The 17,425-nt window shown below is 33.3% G+C and overlaps 2 protein-coding genes across 5 annotated transcripts in view; both read right to left on the minus strand.

The window, feature by feature from the left end:
- LOC111060381 (histone-lysine N-methyltransferase EHMT2) overlaps positions 1-2,764 on the minus strand; it is a 69,689-nt gene extending 66,925 nt beyond the window's left edge. For 2 of the 3 annotated variants that reach the window (XM_039433232.1, XM_039433231.1), the window contains exon 1: positions 2,277-2,764. The gene's annotated coding sequence lies outside the window, so the exon portion shown is untranslated. The remainder of the gene's footprint in view (positions 1-2,276) is intronic. The other variant, XM_039433230.1, reaches the window with a different exon arrangement.
- Positions 2,765-5,714: 2,950 nt separating this feature from the next.
- The window catches only part of LOC111058830 (ATP-dependent DNA helicase Q5), a 45,377-nt gene continuing 33,666 nt past the window's right edge, over positions 5,715-17,425 (minus strand). Inside the window, exons 10-13 of one of the 2 annotated variants that reach the window (XM_039433235.1) lie at positions 14,668-14,896; positions 10,625-10,813; positions 8,001-9,017; positions 5,715-6,118 (exon numbers count right to left, since the gene is read on the minus strand). In XM_039433235.1, the coding sequence (XP_039289169.1) occupies positions 8,565-9,017; positions 10,625-10,813; positions 14,668-14,896 (871 nt within the window). In that variant the 3' untranslated portion in view covers positions 5,715-6,118; positions 8,001-8,564. Of the gene's footprint in view, positions 6,119-8,000; positions 9,018-10,624; positions 10,814-12,482; positions 12,672-14,667; positions 14,897-17,425 lie in introns of both variants that reach the window. The other variant, XM_039433236.1, reaches the window with a different exon arrangement.

The raw sequence follows: 17,425 nt of genomic DNA on the forward strand, positions 1-17,425 counted from the left end.
ATATTTTTTATGACGCAATCTATCCAGGAAGTGCTGGTCATGGATGGAGACTACTGGATTACTGAAAAGAGACAAATGAAACGAGTGATCTCCTCTTCACTCAAGGAATAGAGTGGAGGTGTGAGAAGTTCATCTCGAAGTAGCTTTTTAAATTGTTCATCTTCCAATGCATGGACACACAATGGGAGCCTGTTGGATACTTTCAGGGTGCGAATTGGGAAACTGGTGTGTGATCTGGCCAATCGCAATTGAGGCAGGTCCACATTATCACGTCTTCTAGTATAATAATCATGAACCTGGCCTCTCACCTGAGAGGCAATGCCTGGCCTTCCTGATCTCACGTGCATCCAATATGGTCATACCCCTGGTATTCCTACTCCCAATGCAAGGTAGACGCTCCTACAATTTTATTCAAGTTGTCTACTTCATGCCTGAAATAGTTATACTTGAAATAGATTAGGAATTAATATTCATATCATTAGGCTATCATTCAATCAATAATCCTTTATTGTCATTAAACACAAAATGTTGTAACAAACGTCAAAATACAATAAAATTACAAACAGTCAAAATATTTTTAAAATAATAATAATATAGGTAGTCAAAATAATACTTTTGTAAAAAAAATTGGCAAATAGTAATAAACAGCAGCAATTGATAAATAGCAGGTATTAAAACGGGATCCAACACAAGTCACAACAAAGCTGTTACAGTTAAACAGATGAACACTGAAGCTATTCAAAAAATTCTCCAACAGAATAAAGACATCTTTCTGTAAGTAAGCCTTTTATGTGTGACTTGAATAGTGAGGTACTCAACAGTCTTACTTCAGGGGCAAGCTCATTGAATAGCTTAATGGACATGTTTCTCCAATTCCTATGGGTACTCGCATATTGGTGAGAATCAATTCTGAGATTTAACCTTCCTCTGGTTTGATAATTATGTATGTCACCATTTCGACTATGTTCATTAAGGTTTTTTCTTCATGTACATCAGACAGGTAAAAACATATAAAGATGAGAGAGTCAGGACGCCTAGTTTACGAAAAAGTGGCCTACATGTTGCTAAGGGTGGTGCCTGACAAATTATTTGGGCCTTTTTCTGGAGTCTGAAAAGTTTAACAGATGCCGAACAATCTCCCCAGAGCTGAATCCCATAGGCTAAATGGCTATGGATGTGAGCATAAAAGACACTCAATAAAACTTCATGATTGACTATGTGAGTTAATCTATGTAGGACAAACAAACCCATTGATTGAAGAATCTCAACTTTAAGGTTTAGCACCTTCAACGCGTCAAAGCAAAATATATTGAAATATTTGAAATTATCAGGAAATCCTAGTCCTTTTTCCTGTATTTCGGTGAATCCCACCGCGCCTAAGCGGGATTCGAACAAGGTAGAGCCACGGTAGGGCTAGCAAACTGAAGGATGCAAACCTGGCCGGCAAATCGGGCAAATAACAATATTATATTGGAATCTTAGACCAAGTGCTACTCTATGACTCAAGTCATTCAGTTTAAATTAATCACCAACTAATGAGTAGGCTATTTGAGCAGTTGGGCTACAATTAGAATCTGAATTAACTCAGGTCTAGGTCTACATGGGATCCTGCATTTGATCTTTACAAAAACTAGACAAGTATAATTTTACTGACAAAGCATATCCAAAGGATTTTTTAATTTGATATGTAAATATAATTTTACATCTGTTAAAGTTTTATTTAAAAGAATTCTCTACAGTTATGTCATTGCAGACATCTAAAACTGGGATCTCCAGCGGTGTAGCACGGTAGCAGAGGCGTTTATAACCTATAACTTATTCAAAACAGCCTCAATCTATCTATTATCAGCAGTTTAATAAATTATAATTTGTAGATAAACTAATTCTTTGAGCTTGGTTGAATAGCGAATACTTTTTAAATTTGTAATAAAATAATTTAGATTCGAAATTCCTTCATCCACGCTTGGAAGTTGAACTGTTTGTGGTTGTAAATATTAGAGGTTATAAGAGTAGAACTTATTAGTTATATAATCTCAAAAATCATAAATTCCAATTGTGTAATGAATGATGATCAATTCAGTTTGTAAATTCCATAGACTTCAAGTGAATTCAAGTTATAATTTATCGTGTACTTTCGGCTAAATTTAGCTTGGTACGCTGAACCAATTTCCAAGATGTCTTTCAAGTTTTCGAGGAATTTCAATGGCCCTTCTGATAAAATTACAGGAAACAACAATAAACTGATACAGTATTAAATGAAAACCGAGTTTACTTACAAAATAATTGGAGATGTTCAGAAATAAGAAGTGAGACAGCAGATCCTTGCCAAAGGAGCCATTGGCGATGCTGAAATTTTGGATTTTACGGGAGGCTGCTACAGAAACTCCTTCCCAGCTAAACTGGGGTTAGCAGACTACGGTGAAACGAGTCAATAACCGCAAGAGAATAATAAGCCGATCGAACTACTGACACTGACTTTGGATGAAGAAAACCGTACTTTCAAGCCGTAAGCTACTGGCAGAATAATTCTTCAATGTATTTTCGACACGTTTGCAACCAGCGTTTAAGCATTTAATAATAGATGGCCTCTACTTCATCCAGTAACTTTTCGTCTACAATCATGGGTCACAGTCGTAATTGCAGCCGCTCCCCTCCCTTCGCGAGCTCTTATCTGGTTTGTCAATACTCTGCAGCGTCGAAGCAGAAAGACCGCCGAGCTGCTACCGGCATTTCATTTACCATGCAGGATCTATTTATATTCGGTTTACTAAAACCCCAAGCCGTCACGGAATGATAATTAATAAATTATTCAGTAGGCTAACGGTGCCGTCACTGTTGCAAAGTAAGGTAATAAAGGACATTGTACGTAGTCTGCTGATTAAAAAGAAATTAAAACTATTCTTGTTTTTTCCCACAACGTGAATAAAACCAGATTGAAAAATAAGTGAAATCACTGTTCGCAAAGTTATAGACCTACTGGGCATTGTAGTTACCGTACCTTATGTAGATTAAAAAGAAATTTAAACTATTCTTGTCTTCACCCGCAATGTCTTTCAACCCTGATTGGATGAAAAAGTGGAAACGATTTATTCTGCCTCCATTTTCAACAATACCTAGGTATAACTTAATGCTACAACCTGTTTTTTTTTTTTGCTGAGGGTGATACCCTCATAAGATTCAGACATGTGTGAGGGTAAGGGGAGGATGGTTCTATACAGTATAAGCTTAGTTCTAGTTACCGAACCACCGGATAACGATTTTAAAATCATGAATGGTAGCCCTACCGTAATTGACGTAGTACGGTACCTACATCATTGGAGCTCAAATAATTCTGTATATAGGACACCAATGAAACACCAGAAGTGTCCTGGAGCAATCGACTACCGTAGATAAATAATATTAACGTAGATAATAGAGTACCGTATTTTATATAAGTTATACACATGATACCAGGGTATCATAGGGGGAGTGACGCTGCATTCTTCCTCATTCCTATTAATTTATGTATTAAAAATTTTGTTTGGTTCAGGATGAAAAACTGTAAAAATAGCTTAATAAGTAGGCTATATAGGTATATTATACTAGGTTCTTAAGTTAGCCTACTTACATCTTACTTATTCCAATGTCTTCACCACGGTCCGAAGTTGATCGGCAGAGTCATTCAACTTATTATTCTATGTGCAGCCATTGTGTTGAGAGTTAATTAATATCACTAATTCAAAGTCACCATCGTAATGATCTATATTTTGCAACAATTAGGCTACTACTGATAATGCTAATCATCATATAATTATCATGAATGATGATAATCATTCACTCACGATTAACAAACTGTCTGAAGAGGAAATAATAATTTTCACTTCGGTTAAAATGATCGGTTGCTTCCAGGAAAAATTAAAGTGGTTTATTCACAAATCATTAACATTAATACAGTAGTATAATTATATAAAAAATTAATTGAATGTCGACTATTCCCCACATAGACTAAGGTCCGGTTGCACAAAAGCCGGTTCAACTTTAACCGTGGTTAATAATTTCATGAGAATCAATCAGAGAAGGCCTTTTTGATAAAACGGCTTCTCTTATTGGTTTTCCTGGAATTAATCACGGTTAAAATTTAACCGGCTTTTGTGCAACCGGCACTAAGTCTGTGTATGAGGAATGAGTTCCTTACAATATTGATCCATCAAACAAGAAAAATTAGACTCCGGATTATCAAATAATATGATACCAGTAACAAATTATAATTTCTTAATTGGAGTATCAACTCCACAAGAAGACTTTTATACTAGCATAATTATTAAAAAATCCGTTAAAAGTAGGAGAATAATGTTCTGTCTGTAAAATCTAATTGTTTGAAGTATCGCACCGTACTTTACTTGAAAGAAATAAATGAAATAAAACATTAAGGTAACTTCTGATTTTTCAAATCTTCAGTTTTCTGAGTATTGACCATTGGGTCATTCTAAACTTATCGATTGTCAACCTACATTATTTTATCGTCACGACACCCAGAATGTGCTCTGATTGGCATTCTGCCTGGCGGGTGTCGTGACGATAAATAATGTCGGCCGACAATCAGTTAAGTGTGGAATTACCATTAGATTACCGTTGTTTCAAATTGAGTAATTCAGACGGCAGCCGGTCCAAGAACAACGTGCGACGTGATATCAAGTGATATTATAACATTGTGATTATGAAACAAAATCTGCGAAGAGTCTTAGAAACAAGTTGTGACTTGTCTGTAGCTGCTCACACTGAACGCCACCAGCGAGTGCATGCAGACAATCACAGCGTAAAAATAAAAAAATGAATCTGAGTACCCTTCTTTAATTATTTCGTCACGAAATGTTTCGGCTGCTAAACAAAATAATTTAAAAAGGGTACTCGGATTTATATTCAAAAGTAGCCCTAAGGAAAAAGACAAGTCACAGCGAGTTTGTATGCCTCTTTCCCAGAAAGCCAACATCAATCAATCAATCATTTATTTCTTTCCAAAACATACATGAAAAAGTCAAAAACTAAAAACTAACTTAAAGCTAAAGAGAAATTAGTGACTGTATAAAATTCATTTTTTTACAGTAAACTCGTTTATACTGTAGCATGCTAAATCCATCAAATATGCTCTCAGCAATTCCTTAAATTTTGATCTATCAGGTTCAAGTCTTATGCAACCTGGGAGACAACCAATAAATTTTATTCCCATGAACGTTGGACTTTGTTTATATTTTTCCTTATTGTGTTTCTTTATTGTAAAATTATTTTTATTTCTTGTGTTGTAATTATGTATATCTACTTGCCGTGGGAATCTAGATTCGTTAGTTTTTATATATAATATTGTCCTATAAATGTACAGGCTGTACACCGTCATGAACTTTAACTTACTGAAGAATGGCTTGCATGATTGCTCTCTATCAAGATTTATAATTATTCTTATTGCTTCTTTTTGTAATAGGAGTATTTTATTTAAGTTTGAGATGCTTGTTCCTCCATATATTTCAACTCCATATGAAATGTGGGTGTGGATCATTGCAAAGTACACTGCTTTTAACGTTTCTAAGTTGGAAATTTTTGCTAGTCGTCTCAGCGCGAAAATTCCTGAGCTTAATTCAACATCAAATTTTCAATCCAGAAACTACTAAAAACTGGAAGCACACCACTAATTCAATAATGATGAACCTTTGCATTTGGTGTCAATCAATAGTAACACTAAATTTCAATAAAAAATACAGTATATTTATTATTTTACAATTCAAACACTCAAAAGTAAAAGCATCCCATACCATAAGGTATGAGACAATCTATAAAACACTAATTAGTTTAATATAAACCATATCAATGAATAAAACAAACCAAAATAATGTGATGAGGGCTGCCAGTACTAAAAAATCTCAAGGTCTTTTAGAAATGAGATTCAGATCCACTTTAAAAGGAAGAAGCGTTCAACAATGAACTAGGGGTCCATCACATTGTTACAGAGCACTTACAGAATCCATTCACAGAAATAGATATTGTCAGTTTTTTCAAACTTTAATAGCTTTGTCAACTTCCTCTTCGGTCTGAAATTGATCAACTGTCACAAATACTCGATAGACCATATTTTTCACTGATTTTTCATCTGAAAAAAGAAATAAAACACACTTGATACTGAATAATTCCTTGATATGTACGGGTAGTATTACTGAAACCCAAAATAAATTGCTCATAAAAAGCATGTTTTTCACAGATTTTTCATTTGAAAAAATAAATAGAATACACTATAATACTGAATCATAATTGATTCCTCAAGTTCGGTTCACTTTTTTTATTTAAATTGGATAATCTTTTTCAATATAATTGTTAAGATCATTATAAGAGTGAGAGAAAGTGGCAACTGAATTTTTTAAGTGGTCTAATAAACGGTTTCGAATTTTCCATTGGAGTTTTTTTTTAATACATTCAGTATAGCATTGGCTTTGCTCTAATATGCGTTTTTCGCGATTTATGCCAAAATAAACAAGTTATCGAATTTACAAAAAATGTTACTTTTTTATTTATGAACGATATGGGGATTAACATGCTTTAGTTTGAAAAGATATATTTTTTGAATTTTCAAGAGAAGTTCTGTTGATATAGTCGAAACCGTTTATGATCTGGAAAGAAAACGGAGTTAACACTTCAACGTCCCATTACTCGCTTATTAGACCACTTGAAAATTTCAGTTGCCACTTGTTCTCACTCTTATAATGATATTAACAATTATATTGAAAAAGATTATCCAATTTAAATAATGAAAAAAAGTGTACCGAACAGCCATAAACCGTATTTTTCACAGATTTTTCATTTGAAAAATAAATAGAATACACTATAATACTGAATCATAATTGATTCCTCAACATGCAAGGGTTGAGTTACTGGAATCCTAGAGGAAATGCTAGAAATGATAAGATATTGTCTTTGTAAAACCCAATAGTTTGAGTGCAATAAGGGAATAAACTCTTTTTTGCTTCCTCCAATCAATTTAAATGAGGACGATATTCTCGTCTTGTAGTACCTATCATCTTCTATTGTATTAATACTGTAGTTCCTAAAAGTATCAATGTAGTAAAAAAGTAAGTTTGTATGACTTTTTTGTTGGTAGGGAGTCCCTTACGAAAAGGTCCCACCATATAGTATAATAATAATATCGAGTGACCGGGTTGGCTCAGGTCTGGTGTCAGAGTTTTTCAGGTCGCAACTGATCAATTTCAGGGCCTCTGATATGAACTAACGACTGCTTTTTAGGCAGCCGGGACCGACTGATTAACGTGTCCATATAGTGAATCACCAAATAGTGAATCTGACTATAGAATATTCTGGTGATAATAATAGTAATACAGAGGATAGAGTGGAGGTGGAAGCGAAAGAGATAGTATTAGAAACAATGATATAAATTACAAAGTGATAATTTTTTCATTGAAAACTATAAATATCAGGTTCAAAAAATGTAGAGCTTGAAAAACATAGAATAGGATTAATAATTATAATAGTATATAGTGAGGTCCACGTTATAATGGCAGTGTAGGAAGATAGGAGAAAAGGGTTGCCAGATCTCAGCCTTGCCACCCAAACAGCTGATACAGGTATATCTGATGAATTTAACTTTTCATTATTGTTGAAAATTGTTAATCATATTTTATTTGTCACGGAAATATATTTTTTTAAAGATGTAATAATAAATTTTCATGATTGAGATTAAATATTTTGTCAATTAGTTGAATTTCTACATTGTTGATAAAAACGATGTGGCAACATCACAATGCGTGAAAGAGATAGCGCAATCTACTTTGTTGAACGATAGACAAGGATAGGAACACCATTGCAAATCACACACTGCCATTATAACGTGGACCTTACTATAGCTTTTTGGTGGAGAGTCCCTGACGAAAGTTCTACCTAGCCTAGTAAAAGAAAATTAATACTGTAATTCAAAAGAACTATTATTTTTACTCAAATTTATGATTTTAAAGAAATGCACTCACCTTTTATCTCTTTGACGCTTAAAGCTTTATGCACAAGAGTTCTTGCCAAATATTTGAATAAATCTTTAGAAAGTATTTTCTTCTCTTTGTAGAAAGGCATGAGATATTTTATAACAGTGTCTGACATCTCTTTCTTGGGACGCGTCGATTTTACTAGGCGAATCTTCGGTCGGTTTTTGTTTGGTGTCTTTAGGATGTTTATGTTTACTAGACGATTTTGAAGGAGTTATTTTGTTCTTTCCGTTAATCGTAGACGCATCAATGCTGGACTTGATTGAATCTCTGTGAGATGATTTATGATGAATGCCAAACTTCAATTTTTTGGGAACAGGCGATTTAACAATTTTCGTAATTGCATCATCTACATTCGAAATCTTAACGATTCTATTACCAGGTTCATCTACGTCTCCTTCTGAGTCAGAGTCCCCGAAAAGGTCTTGACATTTTCGTTTTATGCCAACAATCTTTTTGGGACTTGAGGAACTCCTATTTTCAACTTTTTCCACATTTTTCGAATTTTCCCGCCTTGACATACTTCTAGAACTAGCTTTGCTATCTTTGTACTCAGAGCATTTCTCTACTTTCGAGACTGTCACTACCAGATACTATTTGATCTAAAACAGATGCAAAATCTGCATCAATCTCTTCTGAACTACGAGAGGTTTCATCCTCCTGTTTAATATTTCGAGCCACCTCATCAACAGCTTCACCACTTTTAGAAGCTTTCTCAACATATTTGTCCATCGCGCTTTGAAACAGAGTCTCTTTCTTGATACATCGTGATTCTCGTTTGGGTTTCATCGAGGTACAGCCGATAAGTTGTGAAGCAGGTACTATAGATAGTGGTTGGCTACTCGATTGTTTCTCTGGACGTGTAGCAGCAGATTTTTGAGTAGATACGCTTTTCTCCTCTTGTTTAACAACCGATGGTTTAGTTTCAGTTGTTTCATCATACTCTAAATATTTCAGGAAGCTGTATAGAGACACATCGTTTGTACTCTTTTTGATGTCAGCCATCTGTGAAGATGAAAAAAATGTTTAAAACGGATTCGAAAAGAAAGACAAATTAATTTAGTAACTACAGTTTAAATGGATGAGAAGATGAATAGGATACTTGAAATTATCGAATGATTGGAATAAATTCATAAAACTTACGGTTATAATCAGTCAGTTAGTCAATATTATAATGACATCAAAAGCTCATCAATTTAGAATTGATAGTAAGTAGGCTGGGCAGAGAGACCTGAGCAGTTAAAAAAGCCCATGAACACAGATTGGAGGTCTCTGAAATGAAGATGCTGAGGTGGAGTTGCGGCGTAACTAGAAGGGATAGAATCCGAAATGAAATATTAAGAAACAGAATGAAGGTTACAGAAATATAAAAAATACACGTGGAGAGAAGGGAGGACGATTATGTGGGCAAAAAGAACGATCACTTCACTTAGATGTCGAAGGCACTAGGAAGAGGGGAGGACTTAGGAAGAAATGAGAAAATTGTATCGCTCAAGATCTTGCAGAGAAGGGGCTAACACCAAACGAAGCTCACGACCGAGACTCCTGGAAGCAACTGACCCGAAATTCCGACCCCACCTGAGTGGAAAAAAGCTGAGAAGAAAAAGAAGAAGTAAGTAGGCTATCATGACTGATAATAATCTTATTATCAATGTTATTGCTATACATCTGATAGTAAGTAGCTTCCTTCTTCAAATTTCTGAGTTCACTAGAGATTGATAATGGTGTAATAACCTGAACTACTACGGTATATCAATTTGTGTTAATAATCCAGTGGTTCTGACAATATGAAGTCATTTCCATTTAATAGCTTCTTTCTTGATTAACAAATGAATAATATAAGTTTTTGGATGTAACTTGTCATAATAACCTCATATCATTACCCACACACAAAAGCTAAAGCTAAGGGTATAATCACCTTGGACGTGTGTATGTGTAAGTGAACGTCAGATCATGTATGAGCCGATAAAAAATCTATCATGCATGACCAAACGTGCATCTGCACATATACGCATCCAATGTGATCATACTATAATGCCAATTGAAAGGAAATGATGGCATCATCTATACTATAATAAAGGAAAGAACTGACTTATACACTTACGAGATAGAAAAATAATGTTAGAGGCATCATCACGTCTCAACTACTAATTAACTTGAAATTTAATAATCTGGTTATTTCTATTATTTTTGGTTTTCATTTTCTATAACTTATGCTTACTTTAAAGAACCTTTTTCTGTTCAATGATGCTCCTGTAATGCGGATGTGACCTTGCTATCAAGGTCATTTGCATGCAGTGTTTTATTTCGTACAATGTATTTTTTAATTTCTTATGTATATTTCAATTATTGAAAATATTTTCTAGTGATTCTATATTTTGGCGAAATAAAGTTTCTTTCTTTCTTTAAAAAAAATTTTTGCATATAGATTCTTAATTAACCGAGGATGGTTATAGGCCTGTTTTAAAGTTTTCAGCTTGTCAAGTTTCAAAATTACCCTTGCGGAGCACGGGTTACCTCTGCTAGTCTAAAATAAACGTTTGTGAAATATTTCAAACTTGAAGACAGAGTAATTCAGGTAAATTTAATATTTAAAGGGTATGAAATCTTACCAGTTTTGCGACTGATCTCCTGTATAACGAGGTAGCTTTATTAGTGGAGAAAGCTTGGTATTCCAATTGGAGGCTGGCTTGCTCTATTGCTTTATCAGTTAATGGATTATCAGGAGGGTCAATAATTTTACAAGCGTCATAGTTCTTCTTCAGCAATTCTCCAAGATAAGTGACATAGCCATCTCGAACCTGGGAACGGAATCAGGGATAGATAAATAGAATAGAATAAACTTTAATGATATGATATTTCAACATAGATGAGAAAATTCGTTAAACTTGATAGTGAAAAGAGATATAGAATAGAATAAACTTCAATGATCTGATATTTCAACATAGATGAGGAAATTGTTCAAATTCAATCGTGAGTAGACATTGTAAAAAATGTTTCATGACAGAAGAATTTTTCATAACTCTTAGACAAAAGAACAGAAATGAGAATAAAACATACTTCATGGTACTCTAAATAATATTCCAGGAGAAACGTGGCTCAATAAACAGAATCATTAAAAAAAAATCAAGATAAAAATAGGTTGTGCTACGTGATTATTATATTGATGAAGATGAAATAACAACAAAATATCCATTTGTCAGTTAGTGCCGGTTGCACAACAGCCAGTTAAATTTTAACAGTGATTAATTCCACGAGAACCAATCAGAGAAGCCGTCTTTTCAAAAACGCTTTCTCTGATTGGTTCTCGTGGAAATTAATCACGGTTGAATTTAACCGGTTGTTGTGCAACCAGGCCTTACAAAATGTTCGATTATATAATATATTATCTGAATTGGATAGTGAAAACTTATTTCCTGGCAATATAATACATTCAATTTTGAATTTTCAAGGCTGAAACACTGAGAAAATACAAGAAAAAGATTTATTTTCATAAAACTCCACTTCAAATTTATTGTCAAGGATAAACAGATCCTTGAGTCCATGAGTACTTATTATTGATAATTCAGAAAATATATTTGCAAGAAAAAGTTGACGATAGTGAACTAAATTTGAATTTTTTCAATAATGAACACATCTGGAAGATTTTCAGTGTAGTTGAGAAGTTGATAGTGGTAAATTTTCGTATTAAACAAATAGACTAAGGCTCAACTCACACTTACGCGACTCAAGTCAAGAAGAGATTGCGACTCTAGTCTCTTCTCGACGCAGCTTGTGTTTTCAACTGGCAACACTCAGACCAGTCGATTCTAGTCTCCGCGACCTCACGACTGTGAGACTGAGTCGAGCGTCGACTCGACAACTTGAGTTGCATAGTACCGTGCATTTTTAATGAAAGTGAGGTTATGTTTTATGAAAGTAATATTTTATCATTTTAGATAACCCAATAATGGGAATTAGATAAGACAATATATTCATAATAATTGTCTCTTTTCTTTATAGGGCTACTTGTAATAAAAATAGAAAGAAAAATAAAAATCTCAGTACCCTTTTTGAATTATTTAATCACAACATGTTTCAACATTTTATTAATTTATCAAAATTTGGGAATGGAATAGATTTGGGCCAAGCCTGTTGTTCCTTCCTAATCATATTTATATGATTTGTGATTCTGTCTACGAATAAATAAATGAATAAACATTGATGAAAATGGTATCAATGTAGAAACATGTTGTGATTAAATAATTCAAAAAGGGTACTGATATTTTTATTTTTATTTTTCATAATAATTATTATAAATTTGTTAAATGCCTGTTTTAAATCTTCAAGTTTTTAGCTTGTCAAGTTTCAAAACTACCCTTGCGGAGCACGGGTTACCTGCTAGTCTAAAATGAACGTTTGAGAAATATTTCAAACTTGAAGACAGAGTAATTCAGGTAAATTTAATATTTAAAGGGTATGAAATCTTACCAGTTTTGCGACTGATCTCCTGTATAACGAGGTAGCTTTATTAGTGGAGAAAGCTTGGTATTCCAATTGGAGGCTGGCTTGCTCTATTGCTTTATCAGTTAATGGATTATCAGGAGGGTCAATAATTTTACAAGCGTCATAGTTCTTCTTCAGCAATTCGCCAAGATAAGTAACATAGCCATCTCGAACCTGGGAACGGAATCAGGGATAGATAAATAGAATAGAATAAACTTTAATGATATGATATTTCAACATAGATGAGAAAACTCGTTAAACTTAATAGTGAAAAGAGATATAGAATAGAATAAACTCTAATGATCTGATATTTCAACATAGATGAAGAAATTGTTCAAATTCAATCGTGAGTAGACATTGTTTCATGACAGAAGAATTTTTCATAACTCTTAGACAAAAGAACAGAAATGAGAATAAAACATACTTCATGGTACTCTAAATAATATTCCAGGAGAAACATGGCTCAATAAACAGAATCATTAAAAAAAAATCATGATAAAAATAGGTTGTGCTACGTGATTATTATATTGATGAAGATGAAATAACAACAAAATATCCATTTGTCAGTTAGTGCCGGTTGCACAACAGCCAGTTAAATTTTAACCGTGATTAATTCCACGAGAACCAATCAGAGAAGCCGTCTTTTCAAAAACGCTTTCTCTGATTGGTTCTCGTGCAATTAATCACGGTTAAAATTTAACCGGCTGTTGTGCAACCAGGCCTTACAAAATGTTCGATTATATAATATATTATCTGAATTGGATAGTGAAAACTTATTTCCTGGCAATATAATACATTCAATTTTGAATTTTCAAGGCTGAAACACTGAGAAAATACAAGAAAAAGATTCATTTTTATAAAACTCCACTTCAAATTTATTGTCAAGAATAAACAGATCCTTGAGTCCATGAGTACTTATTATTGATATTTCAGAAAATATATTTGCAAGAAAAAGTTGACGATAGTGAACTAAATTTGAATTTTTTTCAATAATGAACACATCTAGGAGATTTTCAGTGTAGTTGAGAAGTTGATAGTGGTAAATTTTCGTATTAAACAAATAGACTAAGGCTCAACTCACACTTACGCGACTCAAGTCAAGAAGAGATTGCGACTCTAGTCTCTTCTCGACGCAGCTTGTGTTTTCAACTGGCAACACTCAGACCAGTCGATTCTAGTCTCCGCGACCTCACGACTGTGAGACTGAGTCGAGCGTCGACTCGACAACTTGAGTTGCATAGTACCGTGCATTTTTAATGAAAGTGAGGTTATGTTTTATGAAAGTGATATTTTATCATTTTAGATAACCCAATAATGGGAATTAGATAAGACAATATATTAATAATAATTATGTCTTTTCTTTATAAGGCTACTTGTAATAAAAATAGAAAGAAAAATAAAAATCTCAGTACCCTTTTTGAATTATTTAATCACAACATGTTTCAACATTTTATTAATTTATCAAAATTTGGGAATGGAATAGATTTGTGCCAAGCCTGTTGTTCCTTCCTAATCATATTTATATGATTTGTGATTCTGTCTACGAATAAATAAATGAATAAACATTGATGAAAATGGCATCAATGTAGAAACATGTGATTAAATAATCCAAAAAGGGTACTGATATTTTTATTTTTATTTTTCATAATAATTATTATAAATTTGTTACATGCTAAGTAGTGACGAATTAGATCTTATATTTTTAATTGAGTAAGGTTAGAAAATGGAGTAACATGGAACTGAAGTAGTGAGAATGACCAAAAAAGCCGTGAGGTCAAAAGACTGGAGTATCCTCGACTAGAGTCGTACGATTTGAGTCGAGGTAGTATGAGTTGGGCCTAAGAATTGTGAAGATATGTTTTTGACAATTTCTTAGGCTCAACTCACACTTACGCGACTCAGGTCGAGAAGAGACTCGACTCCAGTCGAGAGCACGTGTTTCCAAATGGTAGCACTCAGACCAAACGATTCTAGTCTCCGCAACGTCACCATTTGAAAACACATGCTCTCGACTAGAGTCGAGTCTCTTCTCGACCTGAGTCGCGTAAGTGTGAGTTGAGCCTTAGTCTTTTTATTTAATACATCTATAAGAGCCACTGATTGATATCTCAGAAATTATATCTGATATGAATTATACTAGGAAAAATATTTGAAATAAAAATGTTGTAACCTTTAGAGTGAGGCCATTGATTTTGATTTTAGTACTAGCAGCAGCGATAAGCCTCGACATAGAAGCCTGTATTTGATATTCATCTTCGTCATCCTCATTTTTCGTCGAGGTAGATGCTTTCCTCAGACCAAACTGTTTCTTAATTTCCTTGGTGAATGCTTTCTTCGCCTCTGCCTCGCGTTCGCTTCCATCTCCCTCATGGTCGATCTCTGAGTACGATTCATTTTCCCTGCAAGAGAGAGACAAATTTCGAGAGATACGTCATCAAATGAAAAAGTCATTCTATCTATAATATTGAATTTGACAAATTCTCTATTTATTTGTACAAATTGTTTCAATAAGTTGTAATCTTGATCGTGATACCTAATTGCACATTAGCATCAAATACAAAACTATTTTTCTATTTCAACTATTATCAGCCTATAGTGAGGTCCACGTTATAATGGCGATTTACACTACAAAACTAGAAAAAAGACAAATTTAGAATTAAGAATTTTGTATCAATTGATTTTTAGAAGTTTAGAAGTAGTTATAGTTAGTATTAGTAGTAGTCTGCTATATAGTGAGGTCCTCGTTATAATGGCAGTGGAGAAAGATAGGAGAACAACGTTGCCGATCCTCCGTCGTGTCAATGCCTTCTATAGATGGTAGCTGATACAGGTTTATTGATGTAATATTAACTGTTCATTCTCGTTTAAAATAATCTATTATATTTTATTAAGCAAGAAATTATATTTTTCAATAATTTCATACTTTATTTTTATAACTGAAATGGAATATCTTGTTAATTATTAATTCTACATTGTTGAAAGACGATCTGGCAGCAGAGCAAAGTGAGAAAGAGATAGTGCTATCCGCTTTGTTGAATGATAGACAAGGATAGCAATACCATTGCCAATCAAACACTGCCATTATAACGTGGACCTCACTATAGTTGTGATGCTAATAACTATACCAGACTACTTCTGATACTAACTGTAACTACTTCTAAAAAGCAATTGATTCAAAATTCAGAATTCAAAATTTTGCTTTTTTCTAGTTTTGTAATGTAAATCGTTCAATTCATAAAGTGACATAGGACCTATATTTTGAACTGAGTTATATGAATTGGAATGAGAATAGTTTTTTGCTTGAGCCTGTTGATCCTTCACACAAGTGATTTTACTAAAGGTGCATTTTCGTTTGTGCGTAAACTTCCGCATTACACGACGACGAAAAACATTGTTGACATTCATATTGTCCAAATTTCAAGTGTGCTGAGACAGCTGATCAAATAACTTTTCATTATTTGTGTTTATTATTCAAGAATCAAAACATTTTTAATAATATCAACATGTTTCCATTTAAAAGTATAAACACAACTTCCCCCATTAAAAAATAATTGAACATAATATGTTTAGGTTATGTAGACAAATTGAAATCTACCCAATCTGAGATCCTCACCCTGTCGTGGTCGACGACGGCATTTACGCACAAACGAAAACCCAGCTTTATTGGAATAAAAATTATTATCGGACGAATAGTGAAGTTGTGTTTCTTTTCAGGCTCAAAATTTTGCAAAATTACTCAAAAATTTCTTATTTATAGAGATTTGAGTGAAATATTTTTGTTTTTAATCAGTTTTTAAATATCAAAATTCAAAATTTTTAGTTCAGTCATTAGTTTTGAAGTGGAAATTGGACTTTTTGAAGTGAAAGTGAAATCTTAACTTCATTCTTATTTGAAACTTTTATTTGTAAAAATTTGGGAGAAGATAGTTTTGGGCTATGCCTGTTGTCTTCTCCCAATCATATTATATTTATTATAATTATGATCTGTAATTGCCAATGAAATAAATAAATAAATAGAGAAGACAAGCCTTTATATTTAAAGAGTTTGACAGCAATTTATAATCCAATATACATGAATGGTGCCAAATTATTTTGGAATGAGATATCTTGAAAATAACTGTGCTACTTTCAAATTAAATATATTTAACTTCACAATAATGTCAAGAATCCTGAAGAAAATTTTATAAGCTTAAACCAGTTTCATTAATGGCCTGATTTTGAAGACAGAGGACTCTGGTAGAGTTAATCTAAAATTCGACTGAGTCACTGTCGATGTTGTAGAGCCGTTCCATAATGAAATAAAAACACACATATATTGTCAAATTCTACAGTTTTAGTTTGTCCTGTGTGGTCACGAAACCATGGTCCTGTACCAAATAAAACTGTTGAATTTGACAATATATGTGCGTTTTTAATTCAACTAAAATAATTTGAGACGACACTGCAATCCTATCTCTAAAAAATCCCGAAACAGGGAACCTGAGAGCGTATGTTTCGTCTTTTCTTTGAAGATATGAACAAACAAAATTGATATCTACAAAATACATTATATTAACTTTCAAATGGAACCGCTTTTGATACTTGAATCCTTCATCCTTCAAGTAAGAAGAAAAAACCTCTGCATAAGTCGAACTATTCCAGTTCAGGTGAAATAAAAAGATGTTGTCAATTCCACAAAGTTTTTATTTGAGTCCAAACTAGTTTCGATGGAAAAAAACTTTGTGGAATTGACAACATCTTTTTATTTCACCTTAATATGGAGAAATTCCACAACATCTCTGTGCAAAGTGTTAATTTTATTACAGTTCAGTTGGAGAGTTATGGGCAAAAATCGACAACAATTATTAACTTGACAGGAAGATAGATCAATGAATTTTGAAGCACAGCTTAAATTATTTACATTAATATTATCACATGATTTTGTTAAT

This window comes from Nilaparvata lugens, chromosome 7 (genome assembly GCF_014356525.2).
Source record: "Nilaparvata lugens isolate BPH chromosome 7, ASM1435652v1, whole genome shotgun sequence".
Classification (NCBI taxonomy): Eukaryota; Metazoa; Arthropoda; class Insecta; order Hemiptera; family Delphacidae; genus Nilaparvata; species Nilaparvata lugens.